The sequence below is a fragment of the Pleurodeles waltl genome, chromosome 7, assembly GCF_031143425.1.
Source record: "Pleurodeles waltl isolate 20211129_DDA chromosome 7, aPleWal1.hap1.20221129, whole genome shotgun sequence".
NCBI classification, from domain to species: Eukaryota; Metazoa; Chordata; class Amphibia; order Caudata; family Salamandridae; genus Pleurodeles; species Pleurodeles waltl.
In genome coordinates, this window is record NC_090446.1 from 1,188,701,237 (window position 1) to 1,188,724,738 (window position 23,502).

The 23,502-nt window shown below is 43.8% G+C and overlaps 1 protein-coding gene across 1 annotated transcript; it reads right to left on the reverse strand.

The window, feature by feature from the left end:
• Positions 1 to 21,608: 21,608 nt before the first annotated feature.
• Positions 21,609 to 22,142, reverse strand: LOC138247008 (RING finger protein 222-like). The gene has a single exon (XM_069201758.1). The coding sequence runs from the start codon at positions 22,140 to 22,142 to the stop codon at positions 21,609 to 21,611; it is 534 nt and encodes a 177-aa protein (XP_069057859.1).
• Between the last annotated feature and the right edge of the window lie 1,360 nt (positions 22,143 to 23,502).

Here is a 23,502-nt window from a genome sequence, read left to right on the forward strand (position 1 = left end):
AAAAAGGTATTCAATCAACGTGTTTTTTGCATGGGCCAGTAGAGGCAGGAGCCGCTTTATCGGCTGCACCTACAGCAACCAAACTGCTCGAGCCTCCTTCAACAACGTCCAAGACTACAAGCCTCAGTTCTACCCCCCCAGCGAGCCAGAGGTTTCCGCAGCCGCGGACAAAGATACTACAAATCAAACAATTCTCAAGGTAAGCTGGTTTTCTGGCCTTCCCGTGGGAGGCCAGCTTCAATATTTTCTTCCAAAATAGCATTCAATTACATCAGACCCATAGGCTTTACTCACATTCCAGGGTTATCACATAGAGCTATATTCCCCTCCGTTCCAAACCGTTTTTCTGCCTTCTCCAAAATTTTCTGCAGAAATATGCTCTCTCATTGCAACAGAGGTAAACTCACTTCCACAGAAAAATGCTATCCAACTTTCTCTTCCCGATCCCTCGGGATTCATGAGCTCTTTTTTCCTGGTCCAAAAGAAAAACAAAAAGTTAAGACCAGTAATCAACCTCAAATTGTTCAATCAATTTGTAACTTATCGTCATTTCAAAATGGAAAGTAATATTCATCTCAGGGACATTTTACTCCAAAACGATTGGCTGGTAAGACTGGACCTACAGGACGCCTACCTTACCATACCTATCCACCCTTCTCACAGGAAAGGTTTACAATTTCAATGGCTCTCAAAAACTCAAAAACGTATCACTTTTCTTCCCTTCCATTCGGGCTTTCTTCGGTCCCATGGTGCTTTACAAAGGTAATGAAACCAATTGTTGCCCACCTAAGATTGTTAGGTATCAGACTGATAATCTATCTCGACGAAATACTGCTTATGCACCAGAACGTACAATCTCTCTACTCCCATCTCCAATCAATGAGCTCTCTTCTTTCGGATCTGGGCTTTATTATAAACTTTAAAAAGTCTATCCTGATCCCTACCCAACAAATAGAATTTTGGGGTTTCCTACTAGATTCCACTACAACCTCTCTCCACCTTCCCCCTTCAAAAGTGGCTTTGAGCTAAAAAGAATTCAGCTACACTCTTCATAAAGATCACATTTCCTTCAGATCCCTGGCAAGGGTGGTAGGACTCCTATCTCCCTCCATCCAGGCAATCTTTCCAGGTCCTCTTCACTACCGAGCTCTACAACGCTTACTTAAAAATCCTTCATCTTCGCAAAGATCTCGCCTTTTCCGATCTTATAGCGCTAGATTCAGACTCTTGTCTAGAGATTCAATGGTGGATACACCATTTAGACATTTGGAATGGCAGGACTATCTTCCCCTCTGCGCCTGATCTTGTATTAGAATCAGATGCAAGTCTCACGGGCTGGGGCGCCCGTTGTGGACCAATATCGACTGGCAGTACATGGTCCGCAGAGGAGTCCAAATTGCACATAAACTGTTTAGAGATGCTTGCAGGCTCCTTTGCGATCAAAGGTTTGGCAAAACACAAAGTTCAATGTTCAATCCTCCTTCTCATGGTCAACGTCTCAGTGGTCGGATACATAAATCATCTTGGAGGAACCAAATCAAAACCTTTAGCTCTCCTAGCAAAAATCCTTTGAGAATTCTGCCTATCCCACAAGTTTTCCCTTCTTGCAGAATATCTTCTAGGCTCCCAAAATTCCATCGCAGATTGTCACTCCCGCCATCTGAAGGATTACAACGATTGGAAATGCCACCCCTCGTATGTCAGATTCTTCTGAACTAATGGGGACCCTTCCATATAGATCTCTTTTCTTCACATCTCAATTCTGAATTACCTCTCTTTTTCAGCTGGTGTCCCGATCCTCTGGTGATGGCAACAGATGCGTTCCTACAGGATTGGTCCCCGACAACCAACTATGCTTTCCCTCCTTTCATTTTAATCAACAGAGTTTTAGCTCAAGTCAGATGCCAGAAAGCCTCTATAGTCATTGTGACCCCCTTCTGGCAGTCTCAAGTATGGTTCCCCCCCTCCTGGAGTTATCCACAGACTTTCCTCTACTTCTACCTTCATTTCCTTCTCTCCTTCTAGATCCTTCAGGATTTCCCCACAATCTAATTCTCAACAAGCCACTAACCCTTTCAGCCTGGAGGGTATCGGGATGTTTCAAAAAACCTCTTCTATTTCGGCAGAAGCTTCAGCATTGATTAACAACGTTTGGGCCCCGTCACAAGGAAAGTGTATAAATCAGCTTGGTCTCTTTGGGCAAGCTGGTGTGTGGGAAAATGTACCAATCCCTTTTCAACAGATTTAAATCTTATTATACTTTTTGGCTGCTGAAGCCAGTGCAGACAAATCTTACAGAACCATAAATATATATATATCAGCTATTTCCATGCACCATCAACATTTCAACTGCAACATCCCCTAGTCTGCCGTCTACTAAAGGGAGTTAAACTTTCTTAACCACCTACATCCAAATACACATATCTGTGGGACGTATCGTTAGTTCTGAAATTGTTACTCTCATGGCCTGAGAACCCAGACCTTTGCTTAAAAATGCTCTCAGCTAAGTTGACCATGTTGTTGTGCCTTATTTCCATTAAACGTGTGTCCGACATTAAATCATTAGAGGTTTCCTCTCGTCAATTTATGCCTACAGGTGTTTTATTCCACATCACTAAATGCACAAAAACCAACCTACAAACAGTCTTTTATGCTTTCTTTCCCAACAAACCAAAACTCTGTGTGGGACTTTGTTTAAAGGAATATGAAAAACGAACTCTCAACCTCAGTATGTCCTCCCTACATCAGCTCATGATTTTGTTCCGCAAACCCCATAAACTAGTTTCCTCTGCGACTTTAGCTCGTTGGGTTAAATGGGTCATGTCCTTAGTGGGAATTTCCACCTTTGGGGCCCATTCTTCTAGGGGTGCCATGGCCTCCAAAGCCTTTTCAATAGGCTCTAGCTTAGAGGATATTCTGAGGTCAGCAGATTGGTCTAACGACAATGTTTTCAAAACTTTCTATTGTAAACCTGTTGGAACTGCATCATCCTTGGTGGTTAATATGCTTTAAACTAGCATACTAGGAGCCTCTGGCCTTGACATAAAGTGTTGATTTTCCTAGTAAACTATGAAGGAAAGTCTTAATTTTATTAAAGACACGGAGGTGAGTATTATCCCACCGCTGTCTCTACTAACAAGTTTTCTTTTTTCCCTCCCAGCTACTCCGGGATTACCTCCTGCCTCCGGATGATGCCAGTCATTCTTCATTATCTACTTCTTTTCTGGACCGCAGGCCTCCCGGATCCTCTTCCTTCACGACCCTCGGATTTCTTCAAGTTACGCCTGGATTTTCTCCTGTTGCCAAGAACTGTTATCCTTCATTCTGGCAATTGCTATTATTGGCTCAATTTTCCCTTTGTTTCGTGACTCTATTTGAACTGCCCACTCAAGAAAAGAGGGCTGCTTGCCGTCAAGTGGGTACTCTATGGTCCTTGGTGTTATACTATTGGTGCTGTATATGCCTAAATTTTTGTTCCCATTGGCTAGCATGTTGCTAAGCCTCTTGGGAAGCGTAGTTCTTGACTGCTGCTATTTTGTTTGAGCATGAAAAGAATGCATAATACTCTCCTCTGTGTCTTTAATAAAATTGAGACTTTCCTTCATAGTTTACTAGGAAAATCTACATTGTCAATTATCCTTCTGCAGCCCCTCCAAGTCTGGGGGCCCGACAGCATCTGCCACACTCCTAGATCCAGTACCACTGACTCAGTTACTTAGCAAGTTTCAGAAGGTTGAGACATTTTGAAGTTTTAAAAAATAGTGGATCTGACTGAATCTTCCAATTGAATTGAGTAGGACAAGAAAAGACTGCTTAGACTAAGCATTGTGTTTAATTGCGTAAACTGAGCTCGTGGTTGCTGGTGGGAGGCACAGCATTCTTTTTTGTGGGCCCACGCTTATTTTTCACCATTGGCCTTTCACCCAGAGCAAGAGAGAAAAACAGAAAAGAGGGAATGATAGAAGAAGAAAAAGATGCAAAAACTGCGACAAAGGGAGAAAGCAGAGATGAGAAAGAACCAGCAAGACAGAAATAAAGAGGCAGGAAGAGTCTTGGCCTGAACAAAAGAGGCATGAGATTGAATAAAGACTACATAGCCTTGGTATTTGGCACCCCTAATATTCTTTGCACCACCTGTGGGCTTCTGATCAAACCTTTGGGCCGCAGGACTTATTGGTTTACAAATTAAGCACTGGGGGCCTCATTTCCCAGGTTTTAGTGCAGGCCAGCGCTGTAAGGGTTCATACTGCCCTGCCCTGCATCAAAAGCAAAGGGCAGGAAGGGTGCCATATCTATGACATAAGGTACATTCCTGTCCTTTTCCCCTGTACTGACGCACAATGGTCTGCCATGCGCCAACTCAGGCACCTCTGCGTTGTAGGGATGATTGTTTTTGTGCAGGAAGGGACACCTTCCTGTGCATAAACAATCATGAGAGGTGTTTTCCACTTTTTTGCTCTTTCTATGTATGCTGCAAAATGCAGCACACATAGGAAAAGGAAACAAACAATGAGAAATAAAGGTATTTATTACCTCACCTGGTACCTCTGGGGAGGTGTAGGCTTTTTACGAGTTCCCAGAGTTTCAAAATTTCATAAATCCATTAATGTGTCAAGTGCCATAGGTGGTACGTGGGAACACACACTGTAACACCCATGGCATGCCTCCCTATCACAGAGAGAGGCAACACAGCAACTTGCACTGCGTTACCTCAATCCATATCTCCAAAGCCATAAAAAGCCAAGCAGGGTGTCTTTACGTGGCCTTGTGGATATGTCCCTGCAGTCCGTGCAGTTGGACTGTCACTAAAAGTAACATTCAGCAGCGCAGAAGGGCTTGTAAATAAGCCCCGGTGTTTTTAAATCTTCAAGGGTCAAAATAGCCGCCAATACTTAGAGCTCCTGGAAGACTATGATAATCTCATGTCTCACAGGAACATTATCCCCGCGCAGAGCACATGGAGATTGTATTTGTCACTGTGCATGAGCCCCTTGGAACGCACTGGGAACTTTTGAGGTATGTTGAACAGGAGCTCTGCCTCAAACCAGCATAGCATACCCAGCATATACCTTGAAAATCTCCCTGCTATTGTTGGCCGATCCCAACACGGTAGCAACTCAAGACTCCAAGAGTACACCATGGTATGGTGAGGGCTGGGTCATTACAGTCTCCCCATCCCTATTTAAGTGTATCCCTGTCGCGCTGTTAACATCTCACTGTAAAAGGTGCTAAGTGTGAGATTTTTAACAATCACTGTGATGCAAAAAGATCATAAAAAACGGTAACATGGAATTTGAAGGAACTATGGGAAAAGAGATGGTTGGGAGTTGTCTGGGGTGTCAGTGGGAGCAAGATTTTTCTTTAGAAAAAGTAAACAAAATTCTTAAAACCCTTCACAGCTATCCAATCATCGAGGTGCACACTTCTGTTCATAGAAGAATTTAAATAAATCTGTCAAAAAAACAGTGTGGCCTGAATGTTCCAGGCTTCAATCCAACTAACATAAGCCAGGACACTGAGAGACTTCAATCCAAACAGTATTTCTTTGCAGGAGAGACAGAGAGAGAGCGAGCGTGTGTATTATTTTATTTTACGTTATGTATTGGATGTAGGGTGAACCATACCCTTACTCCAAGCAGCAGCTATTCTCTTTAGGTAGAATATCTCAAAATGAATGTGCTGCACATGCATTTATATTGCGCATAGGGCTGAAACAACATTACAAAAGAAACGTGATGAGCAGGTGGGGGATAGCAAAATGCTTATGGGACATTCATTGCCATCAGGTTTCAATGCCCAATAACGTCACACAGTGTTCCCCCCTAATCTTTTATGAGCAGTAGGTAGAGGAAGAGTTTGTCTACATGTACACACTAGAGTTGAAGGTAGATATAAGCCAGTGCACCCTATGCTGCTAATCACAGGTTACACTCAACGGATTCTCTGCCTTTTCCCAACTATGAGTCCCGAAACTCTACTGTTGGTCTAAGAATGTATTCATCAAACACCTCCCCTGAATTTAAGCTCAGGGCCTGCCCCTATATCTGAATTTCCCTGTTTTGTGACCCATTCCCATAATTTTGCATCATGCTTAGGCAGATCATTTGGCTTATGTATTTTTTCTTGAGTACACATATGCCAAAAAGACTTCATAGCACTAAAAATGCCCCAAGGGAGAGTCAAGGAGTTCTCTTATGAAGAGAAAAGCTGGGTCCAGACAAAAACAGGCATCCCTGAATTAAGGATGGTTTTCAAATAGTCACAACTGCACTCGGAACTCGTTCTAGATTTTAGGTTCAAGGAACTCAAGCCTTAATAAGTGTGAGTGAAAGGTCAAAGTCTGTTAGAGTGGAGCATTCTCAAGGATCAATATGGAGCTCCAGCGCTATGGAATAATTTATGCACCTGGCAGGGACTCTTTAAAAGGACACCCTTCTCGATCGCCAGCACACCTAGGTCCCTGCAGGCATCTTTACCTGGTCAAACCTCTGCATCTGTGTGACAATCCTGGCTGCAAAATTCTGTGTTCTGCAGTTCTGCCATGGTATATGCCAGTTTCCCAAGATACAGGATATAACTGTAAAGAAACGTGGAGAGCACACATAAGGCCTCCATATTAACATGGAATTCTCTCAGGAGAAATGGGAGAATTATTCCGGAAAGACTCCCATCCATTTACCAGTCATGACATGGTTGGCCTAGTCACTTGTGTTGAAAGGTCAGCAAATGTTGTACCATTTTCAGGTCTTGGCTCTAGATTGCGTGCATTCGCGGTCTCAAAGTGAGACACGCTGTATCTATTTCTGGGCTTACAGCATGCCCATAGGCCTCTCATTTGCTGGCACCAGCGTCGCTCCATTTTCCCTTCTCTCCATTTGACAAGGCATGCTTTTGTCATGACTCTTCTGGTCGTTAGCCCGCCCGTAGAGCACCGGCCAAGTACTATAAAGTTACACTGTAGCCATTTTTTAACTGATGTTTCAGGACTGCTTTTTTAAAGGGTGACTGGTCTGCCACACATTAGAAGTGCTGCAGCTCGCTCTGCAGGCTTTTTTTTTATTTTATTTTTTTTAAGTCTTTATAAAGTGCAAGCTCAACCCAAAGGTACTGCAGCGCTTTACATGAGCACCAGTTACGTAACACATTGACACATTCATATTTTTTGTTGACACAGGGAGATTGAGTGATTTGCCCACAATCATGGGACGCAGAGACTCATTTAAATTGTAAACCGATAAATACTGTCTTGACAATAGATGTAGTATTTTATATAGAAATGTAAATGATTGTGAATTCTCCAAAGAAGCGCGGTTAGCAGCTTGTTCTCGAGGTAGTTGCAGACAGCACTCTGTCCTATATCCCAGTATCATGACTACAGCTGTCAGTGCCTTATTCCTTTTGAATGAGACATAATCTAATAGGCTCTTAGAGGCACTCAGGTGTAAAGGGCCCTGACCTAGAAGCATAAAATAACTGAAAGTCATGTCAATGCATGTCTGATGCTTGTTCCTACCGGTTAAAATGTACTGTGTGACATGTAGCACTTCCACGCCCTGTGCATGTGCACTGAATCTGAAGAGTCCTCTTTGGTGCTTCCGCCAAGAAAGCAGAATGGTGTTAACATTGTTCAGACCTTCATTGCTCATACATTCTGTGCGGCATTTTAGTTTGTCCTTACACATCAGAGTTTGACTCTTTGGTGCTGTTGTTTTCTTAGTTTGAAATATACAACCCATAATGCCTCACCTCAATCTTCCATGATCTCCTGTGTTGTGCTGCTCTACTGATCTGCCTTTAAAAAAAAAAAAAAAAAAAAAAAAAAAGAAGCCATCAGCCACCCAGTGGCGCAATGGATAACATGTCTGACTATGGATCAGAAAATACCAGGTTCGATTACTGGCTGGCTTGGCATGGTGCTGAACGTTTACTTTCCCTCCTTCATTAAATGTAACATATTGGATGCTGTAATTCAGAGTTTACTAATGATAAATTACTTGGATTTAGATAAGATCAGAATGTGTGTGTTGCGCGCTGTGTGCCAAAGTACACAGTTTCTTAGAATTCTGTTTTACTTTCAATGGTCACTTTATCAGTCTGCCTGTTCCTTTTTATCAGACAGGGATGTGGCAGGCATTGCTCCTTTTATATATCAATTATAGCTTCTGAGTCTTTGAGTTTTGACCACCCTGGACATCATCATACAGGTTATTTTTCAATTATTTTATTACATTATTTTATTGAGCTGCAGTGCTTGTGCTTCATGACATTCCGTTTTGAATATGCCTTTAAACAAGCATTGGCAAAGCCAATAGGTCTCAGCAATCCGTGAGCTATAGGTGTTGGCAATGTATATGCATTTGTGTATGGCTCTGAGGCTGTTTTGACTGATATACACAAAAGCATTAACATTGCCAATGCCTATAGCTCTCGGATTGGCGAGACCTATTGGCTTTGCCAGTGCTTGTTCTCTGTATTTCCTCACTATCATCAACTGACCTTGCTGGCATTTAATTGAAGAGAATCGTGGGTCATCTGTTATTGTATGACTGCAAAACAATTCTTGACAGACAAGACAGAGCTTGGGTCTGCTTATCTGATTGAATGACTAGCCGACTGTTATTGGTGTAGGGTAGTGTACAACACGGAAAGAGCCTTATTAGCTTAATCAGTGGCCTCCCATCGATGCTGTATAGCATGTGGGAGTGGGACACTCGCATGTGATGCCCAAATCAATCTTAGACATGATGGAGACCAGTGCACCTTAGGAGTTGTCTGTTCGTTATTGTCACCTGGGTGCCAATTAAAATCCTCAAATTTAACTATTGCAAAATCAAAGTCCTTGTCCTTGTGGTTTCTCTGATATTTGGCCCTCCAATACCTGGTCTAATGAATTTGACAGTCTGTGACTATCCCTGCTTCCTTCGGGATCCTGCAGTTCTCGGGAAGGGGGAGGCGATTTGAGCTTTCTTTGTTATAGTCTTCTTACTTGTACTCCCCAGATTGGAAAGGTGGAGTCATCATGTTTCTTAAGCTCAACGTCCTTGGTAAAGTTCTGCTGGTGCTGACATTTAACATTCATAAAGATGTATCACAGTTTTGATTTCTCACATAGGGATTACAGCAAATCCTTTCCTAGATTTCTTAAAATGTGGTGGTTCCAGTGCTTAATTTGTGATTTTTGTTTCCGGTGCTGAGCACCGGCACTTATTTTTGAGGACCGGGGCTTATTCTTCTGCCTCAAGCATTTGCTGCGAGCAAAAGACACATATGGGAAAACCGAATGAAGGGAAAAACGAAAAAGCGTCACAAAGGGAGAAAGTAGAAAGCTGCAAGAGTGAGGTGAAGGGGCAGGGAGTGGCTTTATATAGAAAGAGGCCCTAAATGGCTCCAGGATTACGCCGCCTCAGTATACCATGTGCACACATTTAATTGCAGCAGCCGCATGTTTAAAAGGAGGGCTTTGAGCACCAGCACCTTTTTATTTACAAATTAAGCACTGGGTGGTTTCCTGGTCATGTTAGAATATTGCACCTGCAACACCATGCACATTGCTTTCTAGCTATTTATGCTGCAGTCCTGTAGGTAAAACTCAGTTGCTAAACCACTTCTCGTCTAATACATTCTTCCCAGGCAGCTCTGCTGGATGTAGGAAAATTCACAAAATTTCTTATTTTGCTTTTTAGTGTTAGGATGATCTTCCACCTGTTTTGCGTTCTCTTTCTAATGACAGCCAGTTTTGCAAACAAGTGAAAATAACTTTTTGGGATATATCCATCTCGAGAGGGCTGTTCGGAATTGTTTTCTTTTTTTCTTCTGTTTTCATTGGTGCCATAAAACATTCTGGGGTATCAGTTTGAGCTCCACAAATTGCCAGACTAATTAGTGAATCTGAAAATATAGATTCTCTGCTGTTCCTTTTTCTGATCTCCTCACCACTCAGCCATCACTATGTCTCAATAATGGCACACTAAAAGATAGAATATTCAAGGTCTGAGACCAGAAGTGCACTTATAATTAGAAAATTAGCATCAATGTGTAAGAATACCCATAAAGTTACGGTGGCAAGCTTTAATTATCATTCTCTTGGCAACAATTAAATGTATATGTTGGTATCCTTGGCCTTCTGTGACACAACAACAGTGCTTAATTTGTGCTTGTTGTGTCCAGTGCTGAGCACCAGCACTTATTTTTGAGGAACGGGGCTTATTCTTATGCCTCAAGCATTTGCTGCGAGCAAAAGGCACATATGGGAAAGACGGAGGAAGGGAAAAACGAAAAAGAGTCACAAAGGGAGAAAGTAGAAAGCTGCAAGAGTGAGCTGAAGGGGCAGGGAGTGGCTTTATATGGATTTAAGAGGCCCGAGATGGCTTCAGGATTCCGCCGCCTCAGTATTCGTGTTCCGAAATTTAATTGCAGCAGCCGCCTATAAAAGGAGGGCTTCGGGCACGGCACGTTTTTATTTACAAATTAAGCACTGCTTAACAAATATTCCCATTTTACTAAAGGTCCTACAAGTTCTCAATGTACAAGATCTGTGAAGTTTAGTTCTGATACAAGATATAATTTTACTTTGCATATATGAGCCTTAATGAAGCTACAGTGAAACAAGAAACTCACACATTCAGGACTTGATAATGCCTTAACTACAATAAGGTAGCTGTGTTTACAACTGATTGCTGCATGTTTTTTTTCTGTTGATAGCTATGTTAGGTGGGAGGGGCGCAGGTCAATGCTCAACCCTCCTGTTATCAAACGGTAGGAGAGCTAACACAGAACCAGACATTTGCCTTGATTAAACTTTGTTTTCCACACTTATCTTTGTGGATTTGCTAATTCTCAAGCGCAATCCACTTTCCTGTGTACCATTTACTACTTTAGGATGACTCATTCAGGAAACATAATGACCCATAAGTACTAACACATTTACCATAGACTCAGAATAGGTAAAACCCTCTAATACATAAGGCCCTGTGTCTCAAGAACTGTCTAACAAGCCCATCAGTGTCCTGGGAGCATGACCTCAGCTACTCTTGACTAGCCCATGGTGAAAGTTAAAAGGGATTTTATTGTTTGGCCAGCAGCGTGAAGAAAACATTGTAATATAAAGCATTGCTTTAATTGAAAGAAACTCAAATTACATTCCGTAAAATCAATGTACTTAAAATATATATATTTACACAACCTTGTTTTTAATTTGAAAACATATTGAATAAATAATAAAAAAGGCCTTACAATTAATTCATTTGGCTTCATCCTGTTTCGTATTTCAGGAATGAAGACGCAAGCTACCATACCGATAAATTAATCTTAAAAGTGATTCCTTGATATCAGTACATCCTGCCTATGATTTTGACACGTAGCAATAGCACTCATTCAGGATAGCACTTAAACCCTATTTTAGTCTCTCAATGGTGACTGGAGATAACCCTTTTTGAACATGTGTTGCGTATAAATTACTTATCACAGATGATTTTTCTCAGACCCCCACCAAAAGTATCACATGTTGAATAACTGTGGGAACCATATAAATATGGGAAATGTTGACAACCGAATTCAGGCCAGATATTCTACAGATTGTGCTAAATCTATCTTGTCCTCAGGTGCAGCTAGATTCTTTTGAACACTTTTTTCCTAAAATACTATTTATTTCATTCATCTCTTGGGTGAGAATTCAATCAAGAGGAAAAGGAAGGCTTTCTTTTTTTACAATCATTTTTTAGTTTTAATGTCAATAAATCAAAGGTGTGCAGATAGAATTTTGCAACCTAATGCAAGTGCTATTCAGAAGGAAAGTGTCATCGGCCAATAGGGCTGGACAATAAATTGCACTGTACTTTGAAGGAAAATAGTTTGAGATGAAAGTTCTTGAAGGGCTCTATAGGAATTACATGTTACACAATGGGTGCTAGAGCACACCACAGTCTAACACTTAAATGAGTCAAGGTGTAATAATATAACAGAGAAATGCTACTGAGGGAGGCAAACTCAAATTAGCTGCTTCATCAAGGAGTAATTTTGTGGAACAATGTGGCAAAAATCAACAGAGCTGACCACAAGCATTCACAGACACCCACTTTTATTTATCTAATTGGTAATTCAATCTTTATGGCACACATATGGTCAGTAGGTCCATCTGATTTGTACATGCCAAGAAAAGTCACAAAAGAGTGTATCAGTAGGTGAAAGCATCACAGTAGCTTTTTAAATGATTTTGTCTTTTTAAATGTATCTAACAGTTGTTAGTGACTTCTAAATATGCAAACATGCCTTCTGGATGTTTAAGTGTACCTTATTGAAACAACTATAATGAAGCTCTTTAAAAGACAAAAATTAAGTTGTAAGAGATGTCCTCACGCCAACATAAGTGCATTTATGATGTAAGCTGAAATATATAACCCATAAGTCTAGTCTAAGCGTAATAGCATCAAACAAAAGTGTCTTTAAATTGTAGGATTCTGAGGTACCCCAGCATAGGTGTGGTTTCAACTTTAGCAAAAGCTAAAAATCAATATGGTTAATATAAATGATTTCCCGATGTGTTTTAAATAATTGCTATTGCGAAATTTACTGACAGATTGAAAAGTACATGATCTGATATATTTGTATAGAATGCAAAAAACTGAGGGGCATATTTATCGAACTTTCACGCAGCACAGCCAGCCACCTAGCTGTGCCACGCTGAATGAAAGGACAGGAATGTGCTGTTTTTAACATTATACAGTAAATTCCTGTCCTTTACTTGCACTGGCACATAATGTGCTGCAGTGGCGCAAGGGTGCCTGCATTGCAGACAGGAAAAGGCACCTTCCTGCACAAAAACAATCCCCTGAGGCCTTTTTCCTCAGCACACATAGAAAGAGGAATCAACAAGAAGAAATCTAGATATTTTTCCTCACTACACTCCACCTGGGGAGGCGTAGTGTTGTGGCGCATTCCCAGGTCTACGAGTAATGGTAAATTTGGGAATGCGCCAAAATCCATGAGTGAATGCATGGAAGCACCCACGCTCCACCTGTGGAACGCCTTCTTAGGGCAGTGTCACACAGGGCCACGCAGGGCCACACAAGGTGCTTTTGCGTGGCTTGAGAATCTGACTTAGAAGCTGCATCGCCCTTGAGCTCCCTTGCGTGGCACAAGGGCGATGCTCATTGATAAATCTGCCCCTGAGAATCGAACCAAAAAGACGGAGCTCTATTATTGCTGCAAATACTCTCTGGGACAAAACAGTAATCCATTTAAATACTGCTGTCGGTATTAATGCGTACTGCCTTGAAGTCACCACCCGCCTTGTTGCTAAAGACTTTGGAATATATTCTGCTAGGCTTAAATTAGTTACTAATCACAATAGCTTCTGTATACCATAATATCACAGATCATGCATTATCACCTGAGGTATGTGTGACAGGGTGCTACCACTGGGGCAGAACACACTTGGGCCGAAGAGCCTGGGGCCGGCCCTCGAGTCCCCTAGGGGGAAGAACGAGGGAATAACGCCCGCACTCACCCAGGAGTGTGCAGACGCTGGGGAGGATAAAGTAAAGATGGAGGAGCGCGGAGGCGGGGACACAGTCGCGTACCGGAGGGAGAAAGAAGAAAAGAGACAACAGGAAGAGGGAAACGAGGAAAAGGTGGAAGAAGAGGACCTAGTGAGCCAGAAGGATCAGAGAGCGGAGAGAGAGCCGTGGAGAGGAGCAGAGAGCATTGGGGGACGTGAAAGGGCCCGCCGCGCCCCAGGAGGGACGTGGCTAGTCCAGATACGGGACCACTTGCGTGGTCACATAACACTGGTGCTAAAGAGGGTGGGGGAGGCAAGAAGGGGCTGGGAACGAAAGAGGGTGGAAGACCAAGGGCACACCTGAGGAGATAAGGAAGTGCAGTCTATCCCCTTTTCTACCCACTAACCTCAGGGAATTTACTACTACACCAAGGTTTCACCGGGGCAGCACATAAAGAACTCCTCACAAACCCCTTCTCCGTTGCATGTATAAAGAGACCCAGAACGAATGAGCACTTACCTGACCATGTCCTTTTTGTTATTTCCTCCCTATTTCCACTGTTCGCTTGGGGTCCCTGAGAGTACTAGAAGACCCAGTGGAAGAAAAGGGGGCCATTACTAGCAGGAAAGAACGCGAAGACCAACAAAGGACTACATCCTGGACAGAACCCATGACCAGAGAAATATATGGAGAATGTCTGTGCAACTTACAGAATAAAATAAGTTGGTTGGATGTCACCTTCCTGACTGGACTGTTTTTCTAGTAAAAACCCTAAACACTGTGACCTCCGTGGGTACACCCTACCACAGTATGCTTTGTCAATATTGTTGCCCCAAAGATAGCTAATCTAATGTTTGTATTTTCCAATTCGAGTGCCCCTAGTTAGGATGGGCCAAGGTCTTTGCTGCATTTAAATGTTCTAGGAACTGTGAATTAATGTTTTGGGTACAGCGCAAAACTTATATCTCTGAATACCATCCGCATTACAGGCATAGGTAAACTTCACCTTTTGCCTCAAAAGCTGGTTTTCCTTGATATTGTGCTGTGGGGTGCCTGTTCTCTGAGGATACCCTTGAGTTAACACATTTTCTAGGCAATACGTTGCACTTAATCAATTTGCACAAAAAATTATTGCCCAGTTGTTTAACTACTTGCCTTTTAGTTATGCACATATCCTGTTGAATTCTACTTTTCACAAAGAAACTTTAGGGGGTTACATAAGAGTTTTGTTGGTGCCCCGCCCACCCACCAGCATGACAAATGCCTTTGGAGGAACCATCATTAGGACGGTTTCTCTGAAGGCACTGTACGTTAGCTGCCTTGTTCATGCAGACTCTCAGTAAATGTTATTAAAAAAGACCCCCTTTGCAGGAGTTTTATTTTGAAAAACAAAAAACTAATTACCCTGGGAGTTTCTCCCAGCGTTAGGGGTATTTGTTTTTTGAAGACTGTCTGGCTTTTCATAGCAGTCATCACCATGAAAAATGTATGTCTGAACATCCACCCTAAATAGGGCAGATGGTCTGAGGTACCTAGACCAAGGTCCGATGTTCGTTGGGCAGTAGATCTAAGGTTTCCACAAGCAGAACCATCAAGGACTCTGCCGATTCAAACAGGGTGGTTCACCTAACTCTATACAGAGCAGCCAAATCTATACTTTGGAAGAGAGAGTCCTTCATCAAACTCTGGGGGTCATTATGACCCTGGCGGAAGGCGGAGAAGCGGCGGTAAGACCGCCAACAGGCTGGCGGTCTTACTTTGTGGAATTATGACCATGGCAGTTACCGCCATGGTCATCCGCCGCTTCTCCGTTCCGCCCGGCGGTCGTCACTATACCGCCGCTGGTATTTGGACCCGGCTGACCGCCATGTATTTCATGTGGTTTGAAACCGCCATGAAATCCATGGCGGTAAGCACTATCAGTGCCAGGGAATTCCTTCCCTGGCACTGATAGGGGTCTCCCCCACCCCCCACCCCCACCCTCACCCGACTCCCTCCCCTACCCCCCCACCACCCCAGCCACCCCCCAAAGGTGGCAGGACGCCCCTCCCCACCCCGACTCCCTACATCACACACACATACTCACCCGACACGCATGCAGGCACCACCAACACACATACACGCACACACACCAACATACATGCCAACATCCACACACACAGTCAGACACGCACACCCATATTCAAACATACACGCACACATCCATGCAAACATACCTACAGACATACACGCACTCATTCCCAAACACACAACACCCCCGCAAGCATACACGCACTCACACACACCCTCTACATACACACATGCACACCCCCATGCACGCACACAACACAAAACGCCCCCCACCCCTCACGGACGATTGACTTACCTGGTCCGACGATCCTCCGGGAGGGGACGGGAGCCATGGGGGCTGCTCCACCGACACCACACCGTCAACAGAACACCGCCACAGCGAATCACAGGACGTGATTCGCTGGGCGGTGTTCTGTTGGCGTGGCGGTGGAGGTGGAGCAACCTCCACTTCCCCGCCTCCCGCCAGTATGGCTGTTGGCGGCTCTCCATCCGTAAAAGGACGGAGAGCTGCCAAGGGTCATAATAGGCCGAGCAGCAAACTGCCATCACTGGCGGTCTTCGGCACGGCGGTCCCTCTGCGGTCTTGGAAAAAGACCGGCGAGCTCAAAATGACCCCCTCTGTCTCTAAATAACCCGCTGAGTAGGCTGGTTTGACTGCCTTCTTATTTTTTCTGTCATTGTAATACAGTTTACCTGTAGACCATAAGTGCCCCAGTGTTGAAACAAACAGGAACCTTGTTGTCTTTATTGCTACTTATTACAGTATGCAAACAAATAATTGGTATAAAACTATGACCCTTCCATTGTGCCATAGTCATGACTTTCATTTGGAATAAATGTCCTTGCAGATTTAAAAATTCCATCAATTCTTTGGAGATTGAAATGCACAGCCACTTTGATGAATACAACAAATTGCATCTTTGTGCAGATTAAGCTCTTAAGCATTCATGTGTTATTTTTGGAGATGAGAATGTAGATTTCCTCCGTGTCTTTAATAAAACTAAGACTTTCCGTCATAAATTACTAGGAAAATCTACATTTTATGTCAAGAACAGAGGCTCATATTATGCTATTTTAAAGCATATTAATCACTATTGATGTAGCAGTATGAACTGGTTTACAGTAAAACGTTCTGAAAACATTATCATTGGACCAATCAGCGGATCTCAGAATGTCCTCTAACCTGGATCCAACCCAAAAGGCCTTGGAAGCCATGGCTCCTCTAACTGAGTGAGCTCCAAAAATGGAGGTATCGATCCCTGCCAGGGACATAACCCAACAAACCCATCTGGCTAGAGTTGCAGCAGACACGGGATTGTGTGGTTTACGGAAAGAAATTAACAACTGGGAAACAGAGGACTTTCTGAGATTAGCTGTACGTTCCTCGTAACACTTAAGACATTGTCCTACACATAGCTTAGGTTGATCGGGAAAATATGGGTAAAAAACTGTACGTAAATTAGTTTTAGTACGTTTTGTAATTGAAAATAGGACCCCCGTAGGGGCGAACTGTCGGGACGTAATGTCAAGTGCTCTAACATCTGATAAACGCTTAATGGACACCAAACAAAGCAGCATAGTAAGTTTTGCTGAAAGCATTTTTAAAGATAGATCAGAATTATCCTGCCAAGAGAGAAACAAATTCAAAACAACATTTACATCCCATAATCTTGAATATTTAGGTAGAGGAGGAATTGAAAATTTTACTCCCTTTAGCAATCGGCAAATAAGAGGGTGTTCACCCACCGGTTTTCCGTTGACATACGTGTGATGCATGGAAATAGCAGACCTATATAGGTTAATTGTCCTATAAGACTTACCTTCGCTAGCTTGTGCAGCTAGAAAGTTAATTATATAATTTACATCTGTTGAAACGGAATCGAGGTCCCTTGCCATGCACCAGCTCGACCAAAGAGACCAGGCGGAAGAATATGCCTTCCTGGTGCCGGGGGCCCAGGCTTTATTGATGAAGTGAGTAGCTTTGTCTGAAATTGGGATGGTAGATGGGGAAGGCCCGATACTTTCCAGCCTAAAAGGACGAGAGTTTTGTTGAGAACCAAGGGATGAGGGTTCCCTAATGGGTCTAGGAGAAGGGAGGGAAAGGAGGGGAGCAGAAAGGAAAAATCGATTGCCAATTCCAGGAGGGGAGGAAACCAAATTTGGGATTGCCAAAATGGTACCACCAAGACCAGGGTTGCCTTCTGACGCCTGACCTGGGCCAGAACTCTGGATATCATAATAAAGGGAGGGAAAGCATAGTTGACCGTCTGTGACCAATCCTGCAGAAACGCATCGGAGGCCAATGCTGAAGGATCCGGACGCCAACTGAAAAAGTGGGGAAGATGGGCGTTGAGGCGAGAGGCGAAAAGGTCGATACTGAAGGGTCCCCATTTGAGAAGGATAGACTTGAAGACTGAGGGATGAAGTCTCCAATCGCTGTAGTCTCTGAGGAAACGAGAATGCCAATCCGCTGTTTGGTTGAGGGAGCCGGGGAGATATTCTGCCGTGAGGGAAATCCTGTTGTCTAAACAATATCCCCAGAGGCTTTTTGCCAGGTCTGCTAACGGCTTAGATCTGGTTCCTCCTAGGTGGTTTATGTATCGGACAGCCGAAACATTGTCCATACGGAGGAGGATGGTACACTGAACCCTGCCTTTTGCCAGACTCTTTATTGCAAAGGAACCTGCAAGCATCTCTAAAAAGTTGATGTGCAATCTGGACTCCGTTAGTGACCATGTACCGCCAGTCGAGATTGGTCCACAACGGGCGCCCCAACCCGTCAGGCTTGCATCGGACTCTAACACAAGATCTGGGGCTGACGGAAAGATGGTTCTGCCATTCCAGGCGTCTAAATGGTCTATCCACCATTGAAGCTCCAGGCGAGATTCTTGATCTAGAACAATCAGGTCCGAATAGGCTAGGCCTTTTCTGAGGTGACGAATTTTTAATCTTTGGAGGGCTCGATAGTGCAAGGGGCCTGGGAATATGGCCTGAATCGAAGAGGACAAGAGGCCCACGATCCTGGCCAAAGATCTCAGAGAGATGTGAGTGTTTCGAAGAGTTCTTCGGATTTCTGATTTGATAGAATTTACTTTTTGTAAGGGAAGGTGAAGAGAGGAAGAAGAGGAGTCTATTTCGAATCCTAGGAACTGAATTCTTTGAGAAGGGACCATGCTTGATTTTTCTTCGTTGACAAGAAAACCCAATTGGGAGAGAAGAGAACAAGTTAATTGTAGATGGGAGAGAAGGGTCTCGCGATTCTGATGCAAGATAACGATATCGTCGAGATAAATCAACAGTCTGATGCCCAAAGCTCTGAGATGCGCTGTTATTGGCTTCATCAGCTTTGTGAAGCACCATGGTGCTGACGATAGACCGAACGGAAGGGAAGAAAAATGGTAAGTTTGCCCGAGCCACCGAAACTGAAGATACTTTCGGTGGTCCTGATGAACGGGAACTGAAAGGTACGCATCCTGAAGGTCTAGACGTACCATGAAATCTAGAGGGAGGAGTATATCCCGTAAATGGAGAATTGTTTCCATCTTGAAATGTCGATATATGACAAACTGGTTGAAGGTTTTTAGGTTTATGACTGGTCGGAATTTTTTGTTCTTCTTTTGAACCAAGAATGGTGAACTGAGGAACCCGGAGGGGTCTCGAGTCGAAATTTGAATGGCGTTTTTGGAAAGAAGAGAATTCACTTCTTCTGAGATGAGAAGAGACATTTCTTTTGAAAAGATCAGCGGAGGGGGAAAATAAACCTGACGAGGTTGGGAATAAAATTCTATTTGATAGCCCTGAACTGTATTCAGAACCCATGGATCGGAAGTTAAAGAGCGCCAATTTTGAATGAAGTAACTTAGCCTTCCCCCCACTGGAGGAAGGCCAGAGGTAAGGCTTACCTTGCATTTTGTTGGCTCTGAAACCGCTTTGTCCACGGCCCCTGTAGCCCCTGCCTCTTTGAGGGTAAAACTGGGGTTTGTAGGCTTGGTATCCGTAATTGGAGTATGCGTATGAGGAGCCTCTGGTTCCCTGAGGATGAGTGAAACGGCCGGTAGAGCGGCTCCTGCCTGTACCAGCCCTGGTGAAAACCCGTTGGTTAAACACCTTTTTGATATTCTGTTGTGCCTTGTCAATTGAGGAAAAGGTAGCCACGAACTTTCCAAGGTCTTTAACAAATGAGTCCCCGAAGAGATGACCCCCAGCCCTCACTCCAGGATCCCTGGAAGCCAGATTGGATAATTTGGGATCCAATTTGAGTAGAAGCCCCTTCCTTCTCTCATGAGTGATGGCCGCATTGGCATTGCCTAACAAGCAAAAGGCCCTTTGGGTCCAGAGAGACAGTTCAGAGGGGTCGATGTCGGTATTTTCTGTTTTGGCTGCTTCCGCCAAGTCCAAAATACGAGCCAACGGACCTACTAAGTCCAGTAGTTTGTCCTGGCAATTTGACCAGGCCTTGTCTACCCCTTTGCGGGGGTCTTTGCCAAATTTAGAGAAAAAGGTTAGGAGAGATTCATCAATCGCAGGGGTTGTAGTAATATTAGAGGAGAGGGAAGGTCTGGGACATTCTGATCGCATTTTAGCTCTCGTCTGCTTGTCCAGGGGAAGCCTTAACCTGGACGTTATGTATTGACCCACATGGGCCGCGGGAGTCCACTCTGTCGAATTGGGATGGTGGAGATAGGAAGGGTCAAACATGGGGTTACCATCCGAGTCTAGAACAATTTTTGCGGAAAAGGGGGTTGAAATATCCAATTTAGGCTTTTTAGGAGGGGAAGCTTGAGAGAGTGAACCCCACACATCGGAATCATCATCCCCATCGTCCATATCACCGACATCATCGTCGGTATCCGAAATATGTGAAATTACAATTTGTTTTGGCGCTGGTACAGTATTTTTTGTCTTGGACTTACGTTTACCAGATACTTGTTCAACATTCCCTTCCTGTGAAGGAGGCCCGGGAGGCATTTCATCCTCAGTCATGGGTGAAGAGACTTCACCAGTCAATAAAGCGCCATCATTTTGTCGTGACAAATCCTTGTTTTTTCTCTTTCTGCTATCCCCCGCAGAATGGGCCATGAAGGATTTGTAAAACATGTTCTGAACAGAACTCTCAATATTTTTTGACATTTTAGACATAGTGGCTGCCATAGCCTTTGTCATAGCCTCATTAATAAAGGCTCCAAAATCTTTGTTGCTTGAAATTTCAGAAAAAGGAATTTGACCTTCCATACTGACTAAAACCACCAGGGGGCGAAAAGGTATGGCAAAATGTATTAGGCGAGGCAAAGGCCTGAGAAGAAACAGTTAATACTGTGGCCCGTTTGAAAATATCAATAAACACGCCCTAGGAGGCGTGGCCGAGTGCTTAGCAGCGAGGGAAAAGGAGACCAGAGAGTTGGAAACCTCACGGACGAGGTATGGGGCTGTTTGCGAAGGCCCTCACACTCGGGCGTCGAGAACGACAATACGCGGCCAGCTGAGGAGAGAAGCAGCCGAGTACGCAGGTGAGAGGAAAAACGGACGCGTTCAATGCGAACGCGGCCGTTAGAACGTTCGAGGCAGCAACGCTGCCTGGGACACGCGCGAGCACTCAACCGCCTAAATTCGAGCTGTACAAGCCGAAATAAACCCAAATGACAGAAAAACTACATTAAGACAAACGCGCAGGCTTAAATGTCACAAAAGTAGATACAATACATATAATATAAGAATTAAGCGTAGGAAAGAAAAAGTGTATGACTTATCTTGATTGCGAGCAGCAAGAAAGAGGGCTGGTCGCAGTCAAGCTTTGGGGATACATAGCTTCCATTGTTCTGATTGGTGCAGTGTTACTTACGTTTTTCGCTCCCATTGGCTTCTTTATTCTAAGCCTTTTGGGAGTTGTAGCTCTTGACTGCTGCTGTTAAAATTAAAGCAAGATAGAGAAGCATAATGTGAGCCTCCGTTCTTGACATAAAATTCATGGTCGTCCAGCTGCCAAAATGGCGACCACCAGAATCATCTACAAGATCAGTATCAGTGATGGTGAACAACAGCAGTTTAGTCCTGTGCGTGGGCTTGCTGGGTTGGCCTTTCACTCTCTTTGTTGTCCATTGGCCGGCCATACTCAATTATGAGGAAGATCTGGGATGCGGGCAAGTTGTTGTTGGATGCAGTTCGCGATTCCGTCGGACAGATAGCTAGGTACCTTGCAAAGTCGTGCTGGATGTCATTATCAATGGCTATGACCTCAGTGTTGGGAACTACCAATGTATTTGTAGATCCCAGTTCCACTGGATGCCTTAAACAAGATGGCGACAATGGCACCTCCAGAGTTTTTGCTTTCTCTTCAGGCTTGGGGTGCCAGCATATGCCTTTCTTGTTCAGAAATGTGACATATCTGCAAAGGGGGCAGACAATGTTTTTCTTGATTGGTCCTTCTTGCTTGGCCGTCACCAAATACTTCACCAAGCAGTCGTGGCAGAAAGTGTGGCCGCAGCTCAGCCTCCTCTCTGCTGTGGACGTACTGTGGAGGCGCTCATAGCAAACTGGGCACTCGGAGGAACTGTCCTTGCTGCTCTCCTCGTCTGACATTGTTGTGAAGCAACCTGGACAACTTTCGGTCGTCGCCTCACTGAAAACGAAACATCGGTATGATAAATGGAGATGCAACAAGCAATGGAATCTATGTGGTTCTCATAAAACTAAATAAAACAGTTTTAGATATAGACATTTTCTTAAGAATCCAAGTACTTGTTACCGTAAACCACAACATGGAGGCCCAGAGAAGAAGGGCACAAAGTATACTGAGATTTCATGCTACCGTATGCTGTTTTCTGCCAAAATATAGCATTTGTACACAGTAGAAACGAGTGGGGTTTGTATATAATGAGAGGTAGAAGGGAGGTGCGGAACATATGATGGGTTTTTGGGGAAAACCTGTTACTAGAATTCATATATTATTGGAGTGTTATAAAATGTCAGATGTTGCCATGAGGTAGCAGGAAAACAAATAGTCATTTAAAAAGCCATCAGGAATGGCTTGTTCAACATACGTTGGTATCGTGTCTAGATCTGTTAGATTTTTCATGCTAAGAGGGTGCTGGCACTTGATGGTGGTCTCAGCAAAGGCATGAGAAACCGAAACGCCATTCAGGCTGAATTAGCCATTTTCCCTTCTGAGGAGGTGTAATATTATCACAGTGACAACAGTGAGAAGCTTCATCACAACGATACTGGTAGCAGAAGTGATGTCACAAACCATTGGACGTCACAATGATATGATCAGATGAATTTCGACAGCGGCTGTGTCACATTACTTTGGTATGTTTGGCATCAGAGGGAGTGATTGTGAAAGGCCCTGAACAGCGAGTTCTGCAGGTCACTCTTCCCTTGTAATGCACTAAGGTTTTTTTTTATAGGGCAAGATCATATTGGCGAACAGAGACGTGTTTACAATTATTATCGTTTGACCTACATGCAAAAGGCCGGAGAGATTATTTGAAGATATGTTATTTGGACGACAAGCCTGATAACTCGAGGTCACCCACTGAAACATAAGTCCAGAGCACATGTAGACGTGCTGCTTGTAACACTTTAAACTGCGTTCATCCCCATACCGTAATATTGTAATGTACTTCAGTAAACAGAGGGGAGCACATGCACCTCTGCTTACTATAAACAATGACGGACCTGTACGTCCTTGTTTGGGTGTTACAAAGGTTTTGTGTACGTTACCTTTTCTGAACTACATTTGTATTAAACTTTCAAAGTTCAGAGACGTATTCATCATTGCTACAGTAACATGTAGGCCCGTATTTATACTCCGTTTGCGCCGAATTAGCGTCGTTTTCTTCGACGCAAATTCGGCGCAAAACTAACGCCATATTTATACTTTGGCGTTAGACGCGTCTAGCGCCAAAGTATTGGCAAATAGCGTAATTTTTTTGCGTGA